At 38.3% G+C, this 27,258-nt stretch overlaps 1 protein-coding gene and 1 non-coding gene across 2 annotated transcripts in view; one reads left to right on the forward strand and one right to left on the reverse strand.

Annotated features, from left to right (window-relative positions):
• ABCB5 (ATP binding cassette subfamily B member 5) overlaps positions 1-27,258 on the forward strand; it is a 101,020-nt gene that overhangs the window by 69,355 nt on the left and 4,407 nt on the right. Inside the window, exons 19-24 of the mRNA XM_049785979.1 lie at positions 4,926-5,129; positions 6,437-6,537; positions 8,458-8,598; positions 19,028-19,184; positions 21,308-21,505; positions 25,466-25,672. Coding sequence (XP_049641936.1) covers positions 4,926-5,129; positions 6,437-6,537; positions 8,458-8,598; positions 19,028-19,184; positions 21,308-21,505; positions 25,466-25,672 — 1,008 coding nt within the window. The remainder of the gene's footprint in view (positions 1-4,925; positions 5,130-6,436; positions 6,538-8,457; positions 8,599-19,027; positions 19,185-21,307; positions 21,506-25,465; positions 25,673-27,258) is intronic.
• Positions 3,941-4,047, reverse strand: LOC126026608 (U6 spliceosomal RNA). The gene has a single exon (XR_007501832.1). It is a non-coding gene; the product is annotated as a U6 spliceosomal RNA (small nuclear RNA).

The following is a 27,258-nucleotide window of genomic DNA, read 5'->3' on the forward strand; positions in this document are numbered from 1 at the left end:
TTTTGTTCTAGGATGCAATTAAGTTATCTGAGAATAATGTTTGCTTTTGGATCTTGATTTAAGATAAGACAAGGGATCAGGCGATATCACAGCGGTAGGACATTTGCCTTGCATGCAGCCTACCTGGGACAGACCCAGGTTTAATCCCTGGCATCTGATATGGTCCCCTGAGCCTGCCAGGAGTGATTTCTGAATGCACAGCCAGTAGTAACCCCTGAGCGATGCCAGGTGAGGCCCAAAAAAACAAACAAACAACAAAAGATAAGACAAGACTAGGGAACAATCTAAGTATTTTATTAAATTATTAATAAATTATAGTTTTCCAGTATGATTCACTTGACCACTCAGGATTCCTAATCCTCACATATGTACTACTAGCTGAATACTCAAGGAGGAAATTTTGCAGATAAATAGATTTCTTGTTCAGCACATCTCCCTCTACTCTGGTATTCTGTGATGAAAATTCAAGCTTCCTAGGAAGTCTCAGACTCTCACCTTTGTCTACATTTTTTTTCTTGGTTTTTGGGTCACACCCGGCAGTGCTCAGGGGTGACTCCTGGCTTTACACTCAGAAATCACTCCTGGCAGGCTCGGGGGACCATAATGGGATGCCGGGACTCAAACCACCATCCTTCTGCATGCAAGACAAACGCCCTGTCTTCATGCTATCTCTCTGGCCCCACCTTTGTCTACTTGACCCAGGGAATCTGTTGCCCTAGTTCAATTCCAGTGTAGAAGCTCTCAGGGGAATTAGCAGACTGTTGGGGCTCACCTTATTTGCTTCCCATCCTTGCCCTTGATTGCTTTAAGTCCAGGATCCTGAAAACCATTCTTTCATGCATTGATGTTATTTTTGTTTGTTTCAAATAAGAGAATAAATCCATTCCCTAGTATTTCATATTGGCCAGAAGCAGAAACCCTACATTATGTAACTTATTTCTATGATTATTTATTGAGGTTCCTTTTCATTTATTTTTCTGTTAAACACTTATCTTTGCCTACTATCATTTTATTATCTAAGTTTTATCTCTACACTTACCATAGACTCTGGACATTATACATTCTTCAAAAATAATTATATAAAGAGTTGTTTAAGTCTGGAGTCAGCCCTGACACTGTCCTGTGAACTTCTGTTATATTCAAGCACAAGGCTTACTATTTCTTTCTTTCTTTTAAGAGCAGAGTCAGCGCAATAATACAGCAAATAGGGCACTTTCCTTCCAATTGTCCAATCCAGTTTGATTTCTGGCACCAAATATGGTTCCGTCTCCCCCAGAACACTAGGAGTGATCCCTATACACAGAACCAGGACTGTGTCCTAAGCACAGATAGGTATAGCCAAAACTCAGCACTCAGCTGACCTAAGTTCTTCCAAGCACTGCCAGATCTGTGCATAGAGCCAGGAGCCCCAAAACAAATATTCTAACTATTAACATATTTTTTTCTTTCCCTATTTTAGTCTATCTTCCCCCTCTGTCCAACTCTTTCCTTTCCACGTTGCTGTCAACTCTTTTTTTCTAATACAAAACTTCAGACTTCAATAAAGTACTGAGTTTCTGAGCCAGAGAGATAGGCCAAAGAGAGTAAACCCTGAACACAGCTGGATGTGGACAAAAAAAAAGAGAAAGAAAGAAAGAAAGAAAGAAAGAAAGAAAGAAAGAAAGAAAGAAAGAAAGAAAGAAAGAAAAAAGAAAGAAAGAAGAAAGAAAGAAAGAAAGAAAGAAAGAAAGAAGAAAGAAAGAAAGAAAGAAAGAAAGAAAGAAAGAAAGAAAGAAAGAAAAAGAAAGAAAGAAAGAAAGAAAGAAAGAAGAAAGAAAGAAAGAAAGAAAGAAAGAAAGAAAGAAAGAAAAGAAAAGAAAGAAAGAAAGAAAGAAAGAAAGAAAAGAAAGAAAGAAAAGAAAAAAGAAAAAGAAAGAAAGAAAGAAAGAAAGAAAGAAAGAAGAAAGTAAGGAAAGAAAGAAAGAATGAAAAAAAGAAGGAAAGAAAGAAAGAAAGAAAGGAAGAAAGAAGAAAGAAAGAAAGAAAGAAAGAAAGAAAGAAAGAAAAGAAAGACACCCAAAACTGAGTCCTTGCATGATTTTAATACTGCAATTTATAAAGTTGGTGAACACTTATATACACAAAATATATTCCAAATTTTAATTTGTTATGGACTACAAAATGCAAAATTTCCCATTAAAATATAAATTGAAGGAGCCCAGCATTAACACAGTGGTAGGGCATTCGCCTTGCATGCAGCTGCCCCAGGACAGACCTGGGTTCGATCCCCAGCTTCCCATATGGTCCCCTGAGCCAGGAGCAATTTCTGAGTGCATAGTCAGGAGTAACCCCTGAGCATCACAGGGTATAGCCCAAAAAACAAAACAAATAAATATATATACATATAGATATATAAATAAATTGAGGATCAAAGAGATTGTGCAGTAGATAATGTGCCCTTGAACACACCCAGAAGTGATCCCTGACTTGTTACACAGCCAGGAGTAAGCCCTGAGTATAGTTAGGAATGGCCAAAAATAATGATAATAATCATAAAATAAAATATAAATGGATATTTCACCAGTTTATTATTTACAATACACTAAATTCTATTTTAGTGAATATATAAATTAAATATACTGTTCTCTTCATATATATTTATATATAAATATATATATATGAATAATATATATATTGGGCCAGAATATATATATATATATGTAGCATAGTGGGTAGGGCATTTGCCTTGCATGTGGCTGACCCAGGTTTAATCACCAGCATCCATTATGGTCCCCTGAGCTTGCCAGGAGTAATTTTTGAGGACAGAGCAAGGCATAACCCTGAGCACCACCAGGTATTGCCCCAAAACAACAGCAAATAATAATAATTGATATGTGGGGCTGAAAGATAGCTCAGATGGCTAGAGGACATGCTTTATAATTAGGTGACTGAGAGACTGTATGGTTTCTGAGCACTGAGCCTATAGTATTCCATGAGCTCTACCACACATGGCCCAAGAACAAGCATAAACAAATGACTACTGCTAACCCAACCTGTGAAAACACTTAAGTTTTAAGAACTTATCTGTTTTGCATAGATGCAAAAGCGACACTCAAAGGCAATTAATTATTAAAACTTTTATTTTCCCATACAAGTCTTAATAAATGTAACGAGAACTTGACAAATAGTCAAGACTGAAAGATACTCAACTTGCTTTGCCTATTAGTATTCTAACTAGTTTTTCACCTTAATTTTGCATCAGTGATTTTTGAGCATTGGCTTTATCAAGGGTTTATGTGTGACTTAGGGTTGAAAAGACTGTGGTTGTGTGAATTCAGGCACACTTGTGCTGTTTTATTGTTGTTAGGTGCCTGGTGGGATTTGGATAGATACAAGGAAATATGACTATGAGAGAATAATGTGAATCCTGTCACTTTAACTTTTAATACACTTAAATCGGTGCAAAACTCTTTGTAGAGGATTCTCAAATTTAACACAATAAAAGATCCCTTTAAAATAGGTGATATTTCATCTCAGCTAGCTTGTTTCTCTCTTGCTGCTCTATACTCTTTGATCCTTTTGTGTAGTTGGAACTTCTCGGGCCTGGAGAGATAGCACAGCGGCATTTGCCTTGCAAATAGCCGATCCAGGACCAAAGGTGGTTGGTTCGAATCCCGATGTCCCATATGGTCCCCCGTGCCTGCCAGGAGCTATTTCTGAGCAGACAGTGAGGAGTAACCCCTGAGCACTGCTGGGTGTGGCCCAAAAACCAAAAAAAAAAAAAAAGAAGTTGGGACTTCTCAATTCTGTATATTACTCCTTAATAGAGTACTTAACATGTATATTTTTATATTAATAATTTTTATTTTGACCAAAGTGGATTACAAATCATTCACAGTAGTATTTCAGGTACATAGTGACATTGAATCAGGGGCATTCCCACCACCAATGTTGTCCTCCCAAAAATATGGACCGCTTCATGAATTTTCATGTCATCCTTGTGCAGGGGCCATGCTAATCTTCTCTGTATCGTTCCAATTTTAGTACATGTGCTGCCAAAGCGAGCACAACATGTATAATTTTAACTCTGAAGAGAGTAATTTCATTTTTTCTTTTCTTTTTTCTTTTTTGGTTTTTGGGCCACACCCAGTGACATTCAGGGGTTACTCCTGGCTATGCGCTCAGAAATCGCTCCTGGCAGGGTCAGGGACCACATGGAACTTCAGGGATTGAACCCAGGTCTGTCCTAGGTCAGCCGCATGAAAGGCAAAAGCCTTACCACTGTGCTGTAGTCCGGCCTCCGAAGAGTAATTTCAAAGGAAAATTCTGGTGGGTCTGGGGAGATAGAACAAGTGGGTAGGATCCTTCCTGTCCCTGAATCCCATTCAGAAGTGATTCTTTTTTTGGGGGGGGTGGGGGGAGGCACACCCGGTGACGCTCAGGGGTTACTCCTGGCTATGCACTCAGAAATCGCTCCTGGCTTGGAGGACCATATGGGACACCGGGGAATCAAACCGCTGTCCATCCTAGGCTAGCGAGGGCAAGGCAGACCCCTTACCACTTGCGCCACTGCTCTGGCCCCCAGAAGTGATTCTTAAGAATAGAGCCAGGCAGGGGCCAGCGAGATAGCGCAGCAGTAGGTCATTTGTCTTGCAAACAGCTGACCCAAGACCGACCTGAGTTGTATCCCTGGCGTCCCATATGGTTCCCCAGCTAGGAGCCATTTCTGAGCGCATAGCCAGGAGTAACCTCTGAGCGTCACTGGGTGTGACCCCCCCCCTCCCAAAGTAGAGCCAGGCATAGATCTAGGTGTCACCAAAAATTTTATAAAAAAATCTTAAGTAGAACCCCTTAAAAAGAAAGCTTATTTTGTTCTGTGAAAAATTATAATGGGAATTCTTGTAAATCTAATTAACTCTTTTTCTCCAAACTATGTCTCATAATAGGCAACAGGTTCACGAGTTGGCGTCTTCATACAAAACACAACTAACATGGGACTATCAGCTATTATTTCCTTCATGTATGGATGGGAGATGACACTCTTGATTCTGAGTATTGCTCCAATACTTGCTCTGACAGGAATGATTGAAACCGCAGCACTAACTGGATTTGCCAACAAAGATAAGCAAGAACTTAAGCAGGCTGGAAAGGTAAAGTCATAAATGTTCTTATCATCATGAACTTTTAAGAGAAAATCATCTTAGGCTAGGTTAACCATTTCTCCAATATGCATAAAACAGACATGTATTATATGAATGCAGTTAAGTTGGGGGTGAGGTTTGAATGCTGTAACAATATGGTTTAGAACACTGCTTCCAGAATTAAGCTGGTGAATTTAGAAGCCAAATTCTAAGATCTGCATGATACAAGCAAGTTATTGGGAACTTTCAGGTTTTCACATTCTCTCTGGTCCCTCAAAAATGTTGTAGCACTCATGAATTTTTGCATTCACTGGAAAACCTGGCATTCTAATATGAAAAATTTTAGAATAGTGTCTAGGACACACTGGACACTCAGAGTCAACAAGATGGTACAGGAAATATTATCTCTCGTACCTGCTCACACCAAGCTCATCCCAGTTCTATCGCAGCTCTACCAAGAATCACCCTTGAGCACAGATAAACATGAGCAATGTTGGATATAGCTCACCCACCAAATAGTAATCAATGTAGTCATTAGTCTTGGTACCATATCCTGGCTCAGTTTGCTAATATCATAATTCCCCTTTCTCTGTTGAATTTTTTTTCTGAATAAGTCTAGATATGTATTCTAATAAAATAGAAGATATCATTTTTACTGAACATCAGATTGATATCGATGGTGTCAAAAACCAACTTCGGGGTGAGGCTACACCGGTGGTGCTCAGGGTTTTATTCCTGGCTCACTCAGGATCACTTCCGGCATGTTCATAGGGCCATCCGGGGTGTCAGGTTTCAAACCAGGCCTCCTGCTTACAAGCATGCATGCCCTTTAGTCCACTGAGCTCTCTCTCCAGCTCAAATGATAATTTTAGATATAATTATCCCTAGCTAAAATTTTCTAATTTTTAGAATTATAAATATGTCATTCCACTCTGCTAACCTCTGGAGCAGTTGTGGGAAATATCTAGCCTATAAGTCATATAGGGCCATGAAAGAGTGTTGTCTGGTCCTACTGCCTGACAGGACAGACAGACATACATGCTTCTTACAGCTGCCCATGACACCATGTATGTGTTGTATTGCTAACAGGTAATGCTATAAATATAGAGCTGACCATGGCTGAGAAAAGCTTCTCCTTCCATACTATAGATTTTATTGTACCTTTGTATGTTTTCCTTATCAGTTTGAATATCTTTTCCCTTGTTCCTTGATTATTTTGATAATTTCTTGATTATTTGGGTGGTAAGTGAATGAAACTCACTACCAGACATTCAATCATTACTAACGTTATATCATTAACTTATTGTCCTTATAAGATAGCAACAGAAGCTGTGGAGAATATCCGTACTATTGTGTCATTATCAAGAGAAAGAGACTTTGAGCAAATGTATGAAGAGACACTTCATACTCAGCACAGGTACCTTTCTTTATTCTGCCTCCATAACTCTAGTGTGTTTTATAAGGTGGTATTCCTATGTAATTCCTATAGCTTATCTGCCAATTTTTGCTCAGCAATCTTTTCTAATAACGACATTCATAATTCTTTATGACATCTCCAAGAGCCTAGAAAAGAACTGAAGACAACCCAGTTAGGATAAATATTTCAGATCCTCCCACTTGGTCTATTACTAAGTGTGCACATTTTTCTACTTTCCTGAAACAAGATTGAGAAGGTAACACATTAAAAGAAAATAAAATAATAATAATTATTCAGCCCTATCTAAAGTAGTTCATGTTTCATAACAAAATATAAGCAAATATGTGATTGTTCCTTTTAATTTTAAACTAGTCTTTATCACATTCACTTAGCAATTTCTTTGAATTCATCTACCAGTGAGAAATGGTTTTGTCTAATTTTACCTTCAAATTTGTGTTTGTATTGTCCTTTACTTTCCTCCTTTCATTATATTAGTGAAATATTATATTAGAAAATGATTCTAGGGCCCAGAGAGATAGCACAGCGGCGTTTGCCTTGCAAGCAGCCGATCCAGGACCAAAGGTGGTTGGTTCAAATCCCGGTGTCCCATATGGTCCCCCGTGCCTGCCAGGAGCTATTTCTGAGCAGACAGCCAGGAGTAACCCCTGAGCACACCGCCGGGTGTAACCCAAAAACCAAAAAAAGAAAAAAGAAAGAAAATGTTTCCAAATACTTCTAAACTGGAGTTCTTGTGGTGGGGTGAGGGGACACACCCAGTGATGCTTAGGGGTTATTTCTTGCTCTGCATTCAAGAATCATGCCTGACAGTGTTTGAGAGATCATATAAGAGCTTATTGGCTGAGTAAAAATCAAGAACCTTACCTGCTCTATTATCTCTCTGGTTTGTCTTCAGTTGTTCTACATAAAATTTGTCCATTCATAGGAAAGTACGTGGAATACATGGAAGTATAAAGTTTATAACTATAGAAACAAAAACATGACATTTTCTGTTTTTACTATAACTCTGAGTAGTTAAAAAAAGTCATTCTCTCTAATTCTTGGGAAAAAATTTAACTCCAAAATGGTAAAATTACTACTCTTCTAAATTCATTACTCTGGATTTCTTTTTTTTTTTTCCTCTTTTGGTTTTTGGGTCACACCTAGCAATGCTCAGAGGTTACTCCTGGCTCTACTCTCAGAAGTACTCCTGGCAGGCTCAGGGGACCACATGGGATGCCGGGATTTGAACCGCCGTCCTTCTGCATGCAAAGTAAATGCATTACCTCCATGCTATCTCTCCAGCCCCTCTAGATTTCTTAAAATGACCTTGCTAAGACTGGAGCTACAGGGGGAGAGCACTTGCCTTGCATGCAGTCAGCCCATGTTTGTTTCCCCTACACCTCATATGCTCCCCCAAGCACTGCCAGGAATAATCCCTGAGTACTGCAATGTGTGGCTCCAAAACCAAAAATAAAATAAAATGAACCTGTTATAATAGTATCTGTGGATTGGTCTATAGAACTAAGATTTCTATGGCAGAGATATATGAGGTCAGGTTTTTAATGGGGGAACCCTGAGACAAGATGGAGGGAAGTGGAGGGTGTGAGGTTAGAACACTGTATGCAGGAAACCCTAACATTAACAGTTATTGTAAATCAAGTTGTCTTAGAAATGATAAGCCTCGGGGCCGGAGAGATAGCATGGAGGTAAGGTGTTTGCCTTTCCTGCAGAAGGTCATCGGTTCGAATCCCGGCGTCCCATATGGTCCCCTGTGCCTGCCAGGAGCAATTTCTGAGCATGGAGCCAGGAGTAACCCCTGAGCACTGCCGGGTGTGACCCAAAAACCACAAAAAAAAAAAAAAGAAATGATAAGCCTCTAAACTTTATGTCTTATTATTTAATAAATTTTGTGCCTTTCAGAAATGCCCTGAAGAAAGCACAGATCATTGGAAGCTGTTATGCATTCAGCCATGCCTTTATATATTTTGCCTACGCAGCAGGGTTTCGATTTGGAGCCTATTTAATTCAAGCTGGACGAATGACTACAGAGGGCATATTCATGTAAGTGGTGTAAATAGATATGTAACTCCTAGAAATGATTCATATATTACTTCTAAGCATGAGTGATATAACCAGAAAGAGGTACCATTCCTAATGCATTGTCATTTAAATATATATGTGAAAAACACATACAGAATTTTTTCGTTATCTATTATCTAAAAGTTCAGTCTTTTGCCAGTAAATATCCAGTACTGGTATGATATGAAAAATCTGGTGAAATTCATAAATTGTTTCTTACGTCTGTTTGCTAGATTGTGGACATATAGTGGTAAAATATAATAATTTGTGAGGCTTTGTGAAATTGTTCAGGTGCAGATGGCTTTATCAGTTATTTCTGTAAGTCACAGAGATTAACTGCCATGCTAAACAAATACTGCAGAAGATACACTTAACAATTGGTATTTTTCCATTATAAAAGTCACATTTGGAGAGGCAAGAGTGAGAACGCAGCAGTAGGGCATTTGCCTTGCATGCAGATAACCCAGGCCTGGGTTTGATCCCCAGCATCCTCTATGGTCCCCAAGTCAGGAGTGATTTCAGAGCACAGAGCCAGGAGTAATCCCTGAGCATCACTGGGTGTGGCCAGAGAGAGAGAGAGAGAGAGAGAGAGAGAGAGAGAGAGAGAGAGACAGAGACAGAGACAGAGACAGAGACAGACAGAGAGACAGAGAGAGACAGAGAAAGAGAGAGACAGAGAGAGAGAGAGACAGAGGATGACAGGGAGAAGTCACATTTGGAATTTATCACAGAATCTCAGTCAAACTGCTTCTTCCCAAATTATTTGTTGGAATCTCTGATTTGAAATTCTGGCCACATATACTTATGAATTTAGAATTACTTTACGATAACACTTAAATGCACCTTCTAAAAACAGAAAAATAAATTTTGAATGCTAAGCTTCTATGTTTTTCCAAGATATCAGAAGTGTTTCTAATCATTGATCATTAATACACCTTTTTCTCTTTTTTCTTTTTATTCATTATTTTTTTCTTTATTTAAACATCTTGATTACAGATATGATTGTGATTAGGTTTCAGTCATGTAAAGAACACCCCCCTTCACCAGTGCAACATTCCCACCACCAATGTTCCAAATCTCCCTCCATCCCTCCCCACCCCCAAAAATTCTTGTCTTCGGACCACAGACGGAAGTGCTCAGAGAATGCTCTTAGTTCTATGTTCAGGGATCACTCTTGGCTGAGATGGAGGAACCATATGGAGTGTTGGAGAATAAACCAGAGTTTCCAGGTGCCATGTGTACGGATAGTGCCCTGCCCACTGTACTATCTTTACAGTCCACCCCCAAAGCTCTTCTCTGTTTCTTTCTGTCTCTCTATCACTCAATCGCTCTCTTTTTTTTGCTTTGTTTCCAAATATTGAACCCATATAAGGTAAGTGCTCTACCACTGAGCTACCATCTCAGATCTGTTGGTAGATAGATAGAGCTAGAGAAATCTAGACTGTAGTATTGTATTTGACTTAAAAAAAATAACATTATGGGTGCTGGAGAGCTAGTACAACAGTAAGGAACTTGTCTTGTATGAGGCCGACCCAGATTTGATCGCCAGCATTTCATGTAGTTCTTGAAGTACCACCAGCAGTAATTCCTAAGTAGAGCCAGTAATAATCCCTGAGCACTTCTAGGTGTGGCCCCCCCACCCCCCAAAAATAAATAAAAGCATAAATAACATTATGGTTTCTTAAGATAAAGAGTGATTAAAGACAGAATAAGCCTCTTCAAACTAATCATCTGGGAGATACTTCTGTACCAAGGATGTTCCCATTTGGCAAAAGTGTTAACTATGTTGGGAATTCATCTTTGGTATGCACTTATTCAAAAAGAGCATATTTTTGTAGTATACTCATTGGTGACATATTTGTACTTCGAGGATATATTAAATTTGAAGAAATGACCAAAAGTCATTTGAAGCCAAATAATTTCAAAATTAACTTGCCATAATTTTTAGCTTTTGTTCTTGTGATTATTTATCTACCTATCTTTATATCAAACATTAGATTTCCCAGAAGGACTTCACTAGACCCTCTCCAAAAACCAAAAAAAAAAAAATGTTTGCAGTTCACTAGCCCAGTATTTCTGAATTTTATCTGGTTATAAGACCATTCAGCAATTCCTTGGAAGCAAAATTCCTGATAAAATGGAATACCTATATTTAAGTTTGGGGCAGAAATTATAGCTACCAGGGGCCTGTGTGCAGTGTGCAGGTTGCTACTTTGCTCACAGCCCACCTAGTTTTATTACCCAGCACCCAAAATGGTCCTCGAGTCTGTCACATGTGACCCATAAGCACACAGACAACTAAGAGTAGAATCTTTGTGCCAATGAGATAATACAAGGGGTAAAGCACTTGTTTTACATGCAGTTGATTTCAGTTTAATCCCTGATACTGCATACCCCTGAGCAATTTTAGGAGTTATTCCTTAGTGCCACTGGGTGTGGCCAACATATATATAAATCATCTAAATTAATGTATATATTATGCATAATATATTGACATAGATTATATATAAACACCTAAATGTATTCAGCTCTTAATCTGCACTAAATTCTCAAGTTGATCTCATGGTTTTAATGTATTATAGACAATACTACACTTACAAGTGATTGTTTTTAAAAATTAGTTGTGTTCCAGATGTCTGCTTATAAATCCCCAAGTTCCTTATAGTATAGTTGATCTTTGTAGAATCCTTGATCTAAATGATATTAGTAGAGAATAAATTAATTAAACATAGCTATTCTAATGTAGAATGTTTCATGACTTTAGCAGTTCCCACAGAAAACTTTTTAGTTTTAAAAGCAGTTGTGATCCAAATTAATTTTTTATGAGTTTAAGTGATATGGTATAACAATGCAGTGAGGAAAGGCTGAAGTAATAGCACAGTGGTAGAGGTTTGCCTTGTGCTGACCCAGGAAGGACCTCGGTTAGATCCCCGGTGTCCATATGATCCCTAAGCCAGTAGAGATTTCTGAGCATATAGACAGGAGTAACCCCTGAGCGTCACCAGGTGTGGCCCAAACCCCCACCCCACCCCACCCCAAAAAAAAACAATGCAGTGAGGGAAAAAACACTTTATCTTTCTGTCTGCAAACTCATCATCAAGTTACCATGTGCTCCACATGGCTGCCTTCTCAGTGGAAAAACTAACTTCCCCTGCCTAAATTGGCCCAGGAAATCATCTGTTTTATCAGTTATCTCTCATTAATTTATTATTATTTTATATCATATACCATAAAAAATAAATGTCAAGACTGGAGAGATAGTACAGCAGGTAGGGCACTTGTCTTGCACGCAGCTGACCCAGGTTTTTTGTTGTTTTTTTTTTGGTTTTTAGGTTACACCCAGCAGTTCTCAAGGGTTACTCCTGGCTCTATGCTCAAAAATGGCTCCTGGCAGGCTCAGGGTACCATATGGAATGCCGGGATTTGAACCACCATCCTTCAGCATGCAAGGCAAATGCCTTACCTCCATGCTTTCTCTCTGGCCCCCAATCTCTGGTATTTCATACAAGTTCTGCTAGAACTGAGTTCTGCTAGAGCTGATCAGAGAGTGCACAGCCAGAGGTAAACCCTGAGCACCATTAAATTTTGCTAATTCTAAGATGACTTATCTCCTTCATAAGCAAAAAAAATCTCACTCTAGTATCTCCTAAATTTATTCCAATAACGTTTAGTTTCTATGTCACTAAAAGTATTTTGTTATGAAGGTTATCAAGACATCAGTCTCACCTACGCATAAGCCCATCAGTGTTCATTTCTTCAAGCTCCTTCAATGACTTGTCTCTACAGTCTCTGAAATATTGTCTTCTATAGACCTGTCTGCATTTTCATCAGAACTCTTTCTTCCTTTCTTCTTCTGTACAGTTTCAGCCAATTTATTATGGGTTAAAGGGATTTACTGTGGCTCTTAGTGTTGCTCATCTATACACTCATTGGTGATTTCATCCAATCGATAACTTTAATACATGTATATTAAATGTAGATTGAGAAATCACAAAAAATAAGTTCTTTTCCTGTCTAAGTTTGCATTATTGTTTTGAAGGTAGCTCTTGATACTTGCTTTTTGATTTTTATATTTTGAGCTAGTCCAGAAACTTTCAATGTCCAACAAACATAGTTTTTAATTCATGCTTTTTTATCTGAAATAATCTTGCAACTTTTAATGCTCAACAGGATAGATTGATTTCTCTATATCCCTGCTTCACAGTTTTCTTTTGTCACTCTCTTTTCTTTGTTATGGATTAGAATGCTGACTAAAGTATATATGTAAGAAAGAATAAAGGCATGACAAGTCTCAGTGCAATAATAATAAAAGTCACAGCTTTACTAGTGGCCTGTGAAGCTGAACCATGCAGCTAATGTGTTTATGGCCTCAACCCCCCCAAAAAATCTAAATGCATTCTTTGAGAAGAAATCATATTATGTTTGCTAAAAGAGCAACTAACATAGGTGGACTTTAATGAATTTTAATAAGCAGGTGGAAACCTTGAAATAATGAGAGAAAAATAAACATCAAGCTCCACTGTAAAAAAAAAAAAGAATGAAATCATGTATTTTTCTGATACGTGGATAAATCTGGAGAACATCATGATGGACGAAATGAGTTAGAGGAAAAGGGACAGACACAGAATGAGCTCACTCATAATCAGGATATAAGGAAACATTGTAGGGAAACAACTAACGCCCGAAAGCAAAAACAAAAAACAAAACAAAAACAAAACAAAAAAAAAAAACTGAAAGGAGAATTGGATTCTAAGAATGGTGTGAAGTGGAGATATTCAGGAAAGGGGCCACTATGATGATACAGGGAAGTGCTCATTCTGGAGGAGGATAGGGGGCTGAAAGGTAGGAAACTGATATGCATGGCAGCCTCTCAGTCAAGTATTGTAAACCATCCCTAATAGGAAAAAGAAAAAAATAAAGGTGACTGCCATGCAGATAGGCTGGGGGGGGGGGAGGGGAAGGGGTGGAGGAAAACTGGTGACGTTGTTGGAGGGATGTTGACATTGGAGAAGTGATTGGTGTTAGCACGATGTACACTTGAAACTGAATCATGACTAACTTTGGAGCTTTATTGGTGTTAGCACGATGTACACTTGAAACTGAATCATGACTAACTTTGGAGCTTTATGATTCACTGTCATTCAATTAAAAATAATAAATAACATGGGGCTGGAGCACAGTGGGTAGGGAGTTTACTTTGCACACAGCAGACTCTGGTCCAATCCTGGGCATCTCATTTAGTTTCTCTGAGTCTACCAAAAGTAACTTCTGAATTGAGAGCTAGAAGTAACCCTGATCCTCACTGGGAGTGGCAAAAACAAACAAACAAAAAAACAAACAAATGCATAAATAAAATAACAAGCAAGTATGGGTGGGTGCCTCAGCAATATAGCACTTATTTTGCATTTTGCATGTTTAAAACCTTGAATTTAATCACCAGCTTAAGAGGAGAAAGAAAGAGTGTGCGAGTAAGAGAAGAAAAGAGCAGGACAGAACACACAGAGAGACAGACAGAAACTATATATAATTAGGGCCTATGCCTCTACCACCATTTTTTGCCCTAGTAGTCCAGGTAGCCCTAAAAAATGTGTGGGACTCAGCATTATAAATAACAATAAAAACCAACCTTAGTTAGCTAAAACTAGGTAAACAGGAAATACTTCTTTCAGTGTTCACTGCTATGGCAGTCACCCAATTCTGCCTGGCTCCTCCCCCAGAGATTATCCAGAAGAGAGGTCACGATAAGAAGGCCAAATAGGGGGATCAGCCAAAGAAGAGACAGGCAACCACAAAAGAGACAAGTCAAAAGATATTGAGATCTAGGACCTTCTAAAGAGAGAGGAAACAATTTTAATTTATAAACCCCAGCATCCCGGGATAAACAGCTTCATGCCAGTTTACCATGGGAAGGAGCACTGTTTAGGTAAAAGTCAAATGAACAAAGCTCAAGTTCCAGTATTATAGCTTTATCACTAAGTGATCCTGGGCACACTGCTTGAGTTCATTGAGCTGGAGTTTCCTTCCTTCCTAAAAAAATGATTAAGAATTCCCACCCTACTTATCTCCTAGGTAACCAAGTGAAATCATGTTTATAAAAATGTTCCATAATGGGACCCGGAAAGATAGCACAGTGGCGTTTGCCTTGCAAGCAGCCAATCCAGGACCAAAGGTGGTTGGTTCAAATCCCGGTGTCCCACATGGTTCCCTGTGCCTGCCAGGAGCTATTTCTGAGCAGACAGCCAGGAGTAGCCCCTGAGCACCGCCAGGTGTGGCCCAAAAGACCAAAAATCAAAAAAAAAAAAAAAAAAGTTTCATAATATGCAAGAAACAAAAATATATTAATTTATTGTGTATTTTCTCTTGTGCATCTTCTGATGAAGAAATTTCAGATAAGAGGAAGGTCTTTGGTTTATTGAGTGTTAGGGGGAAAATATAGGAATAATTGTAATGATCGTCAACCTGTTGAAAGATTTTCTGCCTTCCCATCAAAACAAACCTTAAAGTGAAGATTTCAAAACTTGTATCTTGACTTGTTGTGCTTGACTTGACATGGCATCTAGAAAAGGAGTGTCCCATTAGCTTCCAGTTCTATGAGAGGAATCATAAATGCACTGTACTTTAGATTATTATTTACTGGTTCTGCACTAAAGAATCACTCTGGCAGGCCCAGGGGATCATATGGGGTGCAGGAGATTGAACCTAGGTTGGCAGTGTACAAAGAAAGTTCCCTACCTACCATCCTACCACTGTGACCCTCAATTATTTTTGTATTAAATTCTCACAAGAGCCCTATAAAAAATAGTCTTGATATTGCCTATTTTCCAATAAGGAGAAGCTCAAAATGTTGAGTAACGTGACCAAGATTACATAGTTCAAAGGGAACACTGTTGTTGGCTGTGACCCCAATAACTTCAGAGACTCTGAACTACTTACTCCCCTCCCCCTTCTTTACTCACCTCTTAGCCCTTCTTCTCTTAGAGTAAGTCACCAAAGGTCTACAACCTGGACATGACAGTATGATTAAGGAGAGACAGCAAAATCTGAATCAGTAATTAAGTTTTGTATTCCTTTATGAATCACATGTTGAAATTAGTAGTACTCCATAGAGCTAGGTCAAAGAAAGCACATTATCTTGAAGCAGAGATCCTGTTTTTATCACTGACAATACATGGCCCACAAAGCATTGTAGTGTGCTGCCCTGGTGATTCTGAGGATTGCTGGAGTAGCCAATTTATATCCCTGGTACTTAAGGGTCCAACCAATATTGCATCCTCAGTCTCTTAGTCTCTTATATGAAGCCCCTAACCAGGTTGGCCTAGAGTTACTATGGGGTCTTTAGACCTCTTGGGCATCACTTGGGAGCCCCCTACCCTCCCACCCAAGTAAAAGATAATTATAGCCTTTGTACATTAGTAGTTAGTGTTCAATAGTAAAACTTTAGAATGGGCAGCTATTTTGACTCATCTTAAATCAAAGGAGAAAGGCATTTTTTCCATTGTTGACTTTTGAGAAGCTTCTTCCCCTGGAGTCTAAAATACAAGTCTCCTCAGTCATTGTCCTGTTATCATCCCACCTGCTGATTTTTAGATTAAACAAAACTCAACGTCTAATCTAGTCTGATTTTTCTCTTGCGTTTAAAATAAAAGCAGTAATACATTTGTTATCCAAATAGTCTCCCTTGAACACATTATCTCTGTTGCTTGATGTTTCTGTTTCTCTGCTTGCTTATTTCTACTCTAAAGAAGCCTGTGTTCTCTCTTGAACAGGTATTTCTCTCTTTTTCTCTCAGCTCACATCTTTCTAAGTAAATTTCCATTAAAAACTACCTTGCTTAATTAAATAAATGAATAAAAATTAACAGGAGCGCTGTATTCTAAAATAGCCCACACCACAGATAGGGATGTATGATTTCTTTTACTTCATAAAACACACACCGAAGTTGCTGGTTCCTTTCTTCGGATGTGAATTCCCTTTATGTTTACAAGAATCTTCACTCTCTCTTCCTTCCACACCATCCAAAACATTCTCTTCAACATTACTATCCTCCCTCAATAAATCGATTTTACTTTAAAAAAAAAAATGAAATAAGCTTTGGTATGTCTTTTAAACTCAACAAACCAATCTGATACTTATAGCTGGAGATAAAAATACTTCAAATGGCATTTTGAGTTTCCAGTGACTTCTGTAAATATTAGTACTGAAAGTCCCTTGACATGACAGAATTAATACCACAATAATTTTAGCATGAGATATCTCACTAAACTGGTTGTTCAGAACCTGAAGTGCAGACCACTGTCTCAATAACATTAACACCCATCTTCGGGGACACTCCTTCTAGGGGAAAGTCCCAAGGAGTCCAGACATGTTTATCTTGCTGTTATCCAGCAGAGCAAATAAACAGCCGGGTTCTTTTACTGCCTAATGTTTAAGTATTGTTGGTGAAACTTAGTCAGTCTTGGCTAAATTAGACCTACTCTGCATTATTTTTATTTCAGTAGTGTTTTTATCTATAAAATGAAATTTAAAAATTCAGAGGAATCTAATCATGACAGCATAATATACCACACTTCTTCGAATATGGCATGTTTCTAGATATGATTTGACTATTTGCAGTTTTATAATTAACATGTTCTATAATTGATATGTAAATCTAATTAAGATCTAAAAGATCAAAGCTCTAGTTTTGCTCCAGTATATTTTAGTCAGTTTGTTTTGAGGACCTTAGGGAGAACAATAACCAGACTTTGTTCTCTTTGCTTCAAAAGGCACTTCTGGTAGATAACCAATAATCTAACAGCAGCTATCTTTTCTAACTACATTATATGCAAAAAAAAAAAAAAAAAAAAAAAAGAAGAAGAAGAAGAAAAGAAACTCATTCATATCTACTATGTAAATTCAGATTTCACTAGTAGAGTTTCGTTCTTTCTATTGTCAATCGAATCTTTGTCAAACTCTACTGGTATATCTAGATGACTAAGAAGTTTTATATTCACCACGTAGGCCCTTTGATCTGTGTCTCTCACTGGAAGGAAAAGTTTTTAGATCATCCAGGCCCAGATGTTTAGAGCAAGGGGTGATCACTGAATGCATGAAAGAAAATTACAAGAAATCTCATTGTTGAGCTTTCTGGATTTCCTGTTTCTAAGACAAAAGATGGCATTTCTGTTGTGCTGTTTTAAAATAGGTTTAATTTATATTAAAAAGCTTTGTCGGGGCCGGAGAGATTGCAAGGAGGTAAAGAATTTGCCTTGCATGCAGAAGGTCAGTGGTTTGAATCCCAGCATTCCATAGGGTCCCCTGAGCCTGCCAGGAGTGATTTCTGAGCATAGAGCCAGGAGTAACCCCTGAGCACTGCTCGGTGTGACCCAACCTCCCCCCCCACCCCCCCCAAAAAAAAGACGAAGAGAAGAAAAGACTTTGTCTTTTTAGTACAGCATGCATGCATCTTTGCCTTCCACGCAGCCAACCCAGTTGGATCTCCAGCTTCCCATATGGTCTTCTGAACACCTCTAGGAGAGATTGCTGAGGGTAGAACCAGGACTAATCCTTGAACATTACCGAATGTGGCCCAAAATAAAAATTAAAAAAATTACACAGGGGCCAAAGAGAAAGTACAGGATAAAGTGCTTGCTTTGCACACAACCAATCCCAGTTTGATCCTCAGCACCACATTTGGTCTTCTCAGCACTGTTGGGGCGTCAGTCTCACCTGAGTTGCAGAGCCAGGATTAGCTCCTGAACACCATTGGGTGTGATCCATCACCCTACCCTCCCACCGAACCCCACAAAAAGGAACCAGATATGAGATGTCAAGTGAACAGGGGACTATGACTGCTGTACATTGAACTCACTGCCATTCCAATCATACACTGGCCAGGCACTGCTACCAAAGCTCCTTTTTGTAAACAATTGGTGTTCCAGATAGTTCATCTTGTTTGAGTGAAGCAATAAATTACCTTATTTTAAGTGTCTTCGAATGACCAATTCCAAAATGGAGCATATTTCCTTTATTTCTAAATTACCTCTGCTGCTGGCCTAGAATCTGATTCAAGGCATGATCAAAGTGCTTGTTGGGGTGGCCCTGGTAAAATTGGCACTACTGACTTGTTTCTGTGAGCATGTCAGTCATTTTCTAAAGCTTGTGCAGCCTTTTTCTGAAACATTGAAGACAAACACTGCGCCATTGTGGGGTTTTTCCTCCTCAGTCTTGCATTCATGAGAAAGATTCTTACCTGACTTTGAGACTAATAAACTTCACATAACAATTTGGAAAGCTTTAAGAAGGAGCACACTGAAGGTGACTGGTATAAGCATCTGCCACACATACCTTGAAAACTACCATATAATTCCTTTTCTGGGAAAGAAATAAACTCATTTTGAAAAATTAAATAAAATGCTTTATCTTTTGATAGCGTTTTTACTGCAATTGCTTATGGAGCTATGGCCATGGGAGAAACACTGATTTTGGCGCCTGAATATTCCAAGGCCAAATCTGGTGCTGCACATCTGTTTTCTCTGTTGGAAAAAAAGCCAACTGTAGACAGCTCCCAACGAGAAGAAAAAAAGATGGTAAGTATTTTCATGAGTTGAAATTTCTGCTGATTAATTTTGTTGAATATGTATATTGTCTAGAGAATTAAACAAAGATGTTATTAAATAACTATACAAAAGATAATACTCGAATGGCATAAAATCGCATATAATAATTACTATGTCTACAAAGACAAGCTCTCTTTTTCTTCAGCAACATTCACCTCTACCACAAAAATAAAGTCATTTTATATTTTATATATATCTGATTTTATATTTATCTGAATAAATATAAATAAATATATATAATATAAATATAAATATTATATATAAATATATATAATATAAATATAAATAAATAAATATAAATAAATGGGTGGCAGGAGAGCTATTATATGGGGTAGTTAGTGTTCCTGGCTTAGTGCTAGGAAGTTGCTCCCAGTGATAGTCACTGAAATATGCAGTGTGCCGAATCAAACTGGGGGATACAATGCATAATCACTTGCCCTTTGAGCTATCTCCCCAATTCTGTCTTAAAACATATGTCAAACATATGTCTCCTTTTTCTTGATTAATCTACCTCCATCAAGTTCATCTTTGATAAACAGTATTTAGCTTCATATACCCCAGAATTTGATTTCTAGTAGTTCCTTTGTTTTCTCTATCTTCTTCATAGGAGTAAATTCATGTTTGTCTTTCTCCAACTGGCCAACTTATTAAAAATGACTTCTGGGTCCATGTATATTTGGAAATGTCAGCCTCTTCTGTTTTTATAGGTGAATGGTATTCCATTGTATAAACCACATCTTTATACACTGATCGGTAAATATCACTTAGTTTATTTTTCAGATATTGGCTATTATAAATCATACAATGAACTTGAGAGTGCATATACCTCTCTAAACTAGAGCTTTTTTATTTTTCACATAAATAGCCAAGAACGGGATAACTAAATCATCTGGAATTTCTTTTGTTGTTGTGGGGAGGGGAAGATTAATCTTAATTTTTTTCCCATAAAGATACATGTTTAGTTATGTTTTCGGAGGCCAGGGAGGTAGTGCACCAGGAGAGGCACTTGCTTTGCATGTCATCCACGTTGGATTTGATATATAAAATTACATATGCATCACCGTGTAAGGTCAGTAGTGAGACTTGAGCAGAGCCTAAAATAAGGCCAGGTGTGACCCCCAAAACCAAAAAATAAAATTACAGTTTTCTATGATGCTGTACTGAAGACACATCACCAATATATAAGGATTTCTTCCAGTATGAGATTTATCCTCTTTAACACTTCTTTTTTTTCCTTTTTTCTTTTTGGTTTTTGGGTCACACCTGGCAGCGCACAGGGGTTTCTACTGGTTCTATGCTCAGAAATCACTCCTGCAGGCTCAGGGGACCATATGGGATACCAGGATTCAAACCACCATCTTTCTGTATGCAAGGCAAATGCCTTACCTCCATACTATCTCTCCGGCCCCTCTTCAACACTTCTTATTTCTTATCTTTTTAATAATAACCCAGATCCTCCCACAGATAAGATGATTTTATGTCTGTGTATAAATTTGCTAACACAACAAAAGTTATAATTGTGGTTAAGATTTGCAGTACAGTTTACATATATGTAAATATATATGATGTATACAAAGTAAATAATAGTGGGGCATAGCAATCATACAGTAGGTAGGACACTTGACTTTCAAGTGATAGACCTGTATTCAATCCCCAGAACTCCATATGGTCCCGAACTCCCACCAGGATAGATCCCTGAGCAGAGAGCTAGGAGTAAGCTCTGAGCACTACAGGGTTGTCCCCCAAACAAAACAAACAACCCTGAAAAAAATTTGCTCACTCAGAACACAGTCAAACTGTTAGTCTGCAGATTGAACAATGTCTGGATAGTGAAGTTAAAGAAGACTAGTAAAATACTATTTTTAGGAACTCAGTAAAGTTTAGTTCTGGAGACAAGAAGACATGAACATTCTAAGCAAAAGTGACAGAAGCCAATGTACAGTCAGCAGCTGCACAGAGCAGAATAAAATGTTGAAGATTAAAATATTTGTAACAACATGTACCATTTTCAGAAAGCAATCACCCAGTGTGCTCCAGTGTATAAAGAGCCTTCCTAAATCAGCCCTATAAATCGTGTCAACCTTCTTCCACAGGACACATGTGAAGGGAAGATAGAGTTTCGCGATGTCTCTTTCTTCTATCCATGTCGCCCTGAAGTACTCATCCTACGTGACTTGTCCCTCACTATTGAGAAAGGAAAGACAGTAGCATTTGTTGGCAGTAGTGGCTGTGGGAAAAGCACATCTATACAACTTCTGCCCAGATTTTATGATCCCGTGAAAGGACAAGTGGTAAGATAGAATTTAAATGCAATTTATCTGAGTATTGGTGGTGCTATTCCTAAACATGCTACTTGGGGATGTGGGGATCACTTCCCAAGTGGCACTAAAGAAAACCCTGGGGGCACTTCCCAAGAATTTTAGTCAACTGGGCTGGTGGTTCAGTATTCAAAGCTCCTCAAGCTTTGTGGTCATCAGGGATTACCAGGTCACTCTGGCAGTTCTTGGGGATCTCCTGAGCTATACTCACAAGGTTCCAGAAACCCGATGGTGCCAGGGATTGAAGCTGAGTTGGGAAATCCTGTATTACCTACTATCTATAGGCCTATTCTTTTTTATTTATTTATTTGTTTTATTTTTATGGTTTTGGGGTCACACCCGGCAGCGCTTAGGAGTTACTCCTGGCTCTATGCTCAGAAATCGCTCCTGGCAGGCTCCGGGACCATATGGGATGCCAGGATTTGAACCATCAACCTTCTGCATGCAAGGCAAACGCTTTACCTCCATGCTATCTCTTCATCCCCGCCTATTCTTTTTTTAATAGCTTTATTTAAACATCATGATTACAAAGATGTTTGTAGTTGTGTTTCATATAAGGTGCATTGTTTGGGGGCAGGTTACACTAGTACAGGCCTATTCTTAAATATTCATTTAAGCTTAAGCATTCTCACTGATTTGGAAAGAACAAACAGGACAGAATTATTGTTGGTGACTGGTTGAATTTCAAGGCTGAAAAGCAGTTTAAACTGTTAAGGTAGCAGAGACTTGTATTTTTATATGCTACATACTTCTTTTAGAATACCAGTATCAGAAAAAAAAAGAAAAGAAAAACAAACAAAAAACAACAACAACAACAAACAAAAAATAGGAATAGAATGCCAGTATCAGAGGACTGAACTAATATCCACACTTCAGCTCTTTATTTTGTTCTGGTTTAAAACAAAAATAATAATTGGTAGTTGGAGAAATAATACAGCGGATAGGATGTTTTCCTTGCACGTGACCAACCTGGGTTCTCCAGTGCATTCTATATAGTCGCTCGATCTCTGCTAGAAATAATTCTTGAGTACAGAGCTAGAGTTACTCCTGAGCACTGTCAGATGTGGCCCAAATAGAACAACAGCTATAATAACAAAAGAGATGATCGTTTTCTCTCATCCCCTGGTTCAGGATTTACCCATTAGCCATCTTTCATTTAGTTTGTTTGTTTGTTTGATTTGGGGTCACACCCAGTGGTGCTCAGGGGTTACTCCTAGCTCTGCACTCAGAAATAGTCTCTGGCAAGCTTGGGGGACCATATGGGATGCCAGGGATCAAACTACCCTCTGTCCTGGGTTGGCTGTGTGCAAGGCAAATGCCCCCTACTGCTGTGCTATCTCTCCAGCCCCAAGCCATCTTTATTTCTCCTGATACCTGCCAGATCTTTATGGTGACTAAGGTTCATTTGAGTTAGACCCATTCAATTCTCCCATTAATCTCAAAAAGGAAGCAAGCTTTCCCTCCTTTGAATTCCAAAGACTGTTTTTCTTACCTGGCCCCTTTTTTTTCCTTTAATTTTTTTTTGATTTATGCATCACTGTAACTTACATATAGTTTGGGCTTTCAGACTCAACAATGTCCCCTTCTCCAATTGCACCACCCAAGTGTTCATCTTTCTACCGCTGACCTCAGATCCCCTTCCACCATAACCCTCCAATCCTGGTTCCTTGATAGATACTTTTAAGTTTAGTCATTGCAGTTTGGGGCCCATGCTTACAGTAGTCTTGGTTCTAGTAGTTTATTTATATACAGAAACTTTACCCCTCCACTAAAGAAGGGTTATTTATTACTAATTATTATTTATTACTAATTATTACTGTCATGTTATTCACAGGCCTTCTTTTCCTTCTTCCCCCTTTTATTTCTTCCCTTCCCTGGCATTTTTTCCATAAGCTAAAGCCAGTTTCTGCTCATTTTTGTTACCTACCATTGCCAAGATATGTTAATACAGATTAGTGAAAATACACAGTATTATTTGTCATTCTCCTTCTGAATTAATTCACTAAACATCATGTCCTCTAGTTCCATCCAACTTGCAGCACATAAAACAACTTATTTATCCATTGTGACTCCATACTTCTCTGTTATGTGTGATATATTCATTATACATATATATATGTATATATATAAACCTTATTTATATATAAACTTTATTTTTCACTTTCTGTCATTGAACAACTGGGTTATTCCCAGAGCCAAGCTACTATGTTACTAAATGCTGCGATGAGCATAGGTGTATATATTTCTGTTTGAATGGGTGGTTTTTTGCATCTTGAGAGTAGATACCAAGCAGGGATTACTAGGTCATACTTACCAAACAGGAATTACTAGGACATATTGTCTCTATTTTAGTTTTCTAAAAAGCCTCCATAATGTTTTTCATAAGAAATGAACCAGCCAACATTCCTACTAGCAGTATATGAGTATACTCTTTTCACTATCACCTCATCATCAGAGGTCGTTTATCCTTTTGGATTTCATCATCAGTATTGTAATGTCTATACTTGAGTACCATGCTTATTTTTATACTATAGCTTTACATTATAGTTTCGAATACCTCACAACTCCTTATTTTTCAGAATGGCTTTGACTATTTGTGGTGTTTTATAGTACCATACAAATTTTACCAATGGTCATTAGAAATCCTTAAATAATAATGTCAGCAGAATTTTGATAGGGATTGCATTGAATAGATACAATAATTTAGGTTGGCTGAACATTTTGATACAATTAATTCTTCTAATCCATGAACATGGAATATTTTCCATTTCCTGAAGTCCTCTACTCTTTAAATGATTCATAATTCCTCAGGAAAAGTTCTTTCACCTTTTTTGTAAAATTGATTTCTAGATACTTGATGTTTTTGGACACCTTTATGAATAGAGTAGCTCAATCACTTTCTCTTCTATTTGCATACACGAATGCAACAGATTTTTGTGTACTGATTTAGGATCTTGTACTGGCTTATTGTCTCTAAAAACGTTAGGAATCCTTAAGGTTCTCTGAAGGGTTCACTCTACAGTTCTCTAAATACATTACCATGTCATCTGCAAATAGTGACAATTTGACTTCCTCTTTTCCCCATTGGATCTCTTTGATTACTTCCTTACCTAATTACTGCCACAATACTGTGTTAAATGATAGTGTGCCCCTCCCCACAAAAGAAAACAAACAAAAAGAGCCTTGTCTTATTCACCACTGTTTGGCTGGTACCTGCAGAGTTCCCATCACATAATAAGTATGTTCTTCAAATGTCATTCAACTGTTATTATACATGTGAATAAATATGGGTATGCTATGTAAAACAAAGTGACATGTTTTATATGTGAACTGCTATATCTCAGTCTATAAAGACTCTCACTGAGTTTTAATAAATTGGACTCCTATGACAGGGAGGTTGGTCGTTTCCATTTGATTTCAGTACAACATAACAGGAATCATTTTAAACTCTGGGCAGATTTTTAGTATATGTAACAGCCATTCTGAGAAAAGACAACTTGTTGAAGTTGGCATTTTAGTCAAATACATACAATTGTTTCTGGACCAGAGAGATAGCATGGAGGTAAGATGTTTGCCTTGCATGCAGAATGTCGGTGGTTCTAATCCCGGCATCTCATATGGTCCCCCCGAGCCTTCCAGGAGCGATTTCTGGGTGTAGGGCCAGGAGCAATCCCTGAGCACTGCTGGGTGTGACCCAAAAACCAGAAACCAAAACAAAACATGCAATTGTTTCTATACAACATGTAATTTATGAGGCTTTCTTGAGTAGTATCACACTAAGAAAAAACTTGAATACCTAACATTTTAGAAATGATTTGTATATGCTTAAATATGTGAACTGTAAAAAAGAATAAATAAATAAATATGTGAACTGTAACATGATATAGTTGTTGGCCTTTGCCTACCAGCCATTCTCCATTATGCTTCTGACAGTTATTTGATGGTGTGGATGCAAAGGTGCTGAACATACAGTGGCTCCGTTCCCAAATAGCAATCGTTTCTCAAGAACCTATGCTCTTCAACTGCAGCATTGCTGAGAATATAGCCTATGGTGATAACAGTCGTATTGTCCCATTAGAGGAAATCAAAGAAGCAGCAAGTGCAGCAAATATCCATTCATTTATTGAGAGTCTTCCTGAGGTAAGAAATCTTGTTCTACAAAGCTGCCTAAAAACCCCAAGTAATTTATGAATTTAAGAGGTTGTTGTTATAGGTTCCTTAAATTATTCTATTTATTGCTTTTATATGATATAAAGTTACATATAATGAGCACATTTTTAGGGTTAAGATAGATAGTACAGGAGTTAAGGTACTTGCATTGCATCAAGATGACTCTAGTTTGATTCCCCTGAATATGGATGGGAGTAAATCCCTTAACGAAGAGTCATAAGCTCTGAACACAGCCAGATGTAGTCTAAAAAACAAAACAAGAACCAGAGCAATAGTAAAGTGGGTAAAGTGTCTTGCATGAGGCCAATCTGGGTTCAGTCCTCTGGCATCTCATATAGTTCCCTGAGCACCGCCAAGAGTGATTCCTGAGTACAGAGCCAGGAGTACCCTTTGACATTGCTAGGTGTGGCCTAACCCTCCCCCCCAAAAAAAAACAATAAGAAGAAATTTTTGAGTTTCATATGTAAGAAATTTTTCTAAGAACAAAATTATTCATATGCACTGAATTGTTTCATATTTTGATTCTTCTCTTACCACATTTTTTTGTTTTGTTTTTGGGCCACACCCGGTGGTGCTCAGGGGTTACTCCTGGCTGTCTGCTCAGAAATAGCTCCTGGCAGGCACGGGGGACCATATGGGATGCCTGGATTCGAACCAACCACCTTTGGTCCTGGATCAGCTGCTTGCAAGGCAAAAACACCGCTGTGCTATCTCTCTGATCTTACTACGTCTTGTTTTGCCTATAATAGTTATTCCTCACAATGACCAGAGAGAACCTTTAAAAACATAAACTACATAATATCCCTCTGTTTGGAACAATTTTTTTAGTGTTTGGACCTGTATTCAGGGCTTACTCCTTGCTTTGTGCTGAGGGATCACTTCTGGTGGTGCTCAAGGGAACCTAATTTGGTGCCAGCTGATGAAACCCAGGTCATCTGTAACTAAGCCTTACAAGGCTTGAATCTTCTTAATGGCTCCCTTTTGCTCTTAGATAAAGTCTAAACACCTATTTGACTGACTGAAGTGGCGTCTAAAATATGGCCCTTCTGTCCCTCCAGCTTCCTCACAGCCATATATTCAATTGGCTCTGGATACCCTGGCCTCAGTTTGTCTTATAAATATGCCAAGTTCACCCTTTGATTAGGATACTTATTCTTACTGTTTTGTTTCCATATTCAGTATCTTGCAGAGCAAAAGTCTTAACTTTCAAACTCTTTTCAATGAAGAGACCTCCCTGGCCGCCTTATTTAAGACTCCCTTTTATCACATCAGTCTGCAAGTTGCTTTACTGAATATAAAACTATGCTTATGCTATTGACTTTTTTTTTGTTTTTTTGGGGGTTTTATTTGGGGGGGGAGGTGGGTCACAGCCAGCAGTGCTCAGGGCTTACTTCTGGCTCTGCACTAAGAAATTGCTCCTGGCAGTCTCGGGGGACCATATGGAATGCCGGGATTCAAACCACTGTCCTACTGCATGGAAGGCAAACACCTTACCTCCATACTATCTCGCTGGCTCCTGCTATTGACTTATTAACAGCTCTTCTTTCTACAAGAAT

The sequence above is a fragment of the Suncus etruscus genome, chromosome 13 (assembly GCF_024139225.1).
Source record: "Suncus etruscus isolate mSunEtr1 chromosome 13, mSunEtr1.pri.cur, whole genome shotgun sequence".
In the NCBI taxonomy this organism is placed as follows: domain Eukaryota; kingdom Metazoa; phylum Chordata; class Mammalia; order Eulipotyphla; family Soricidae; genus Suncus; species Suncus etruscus.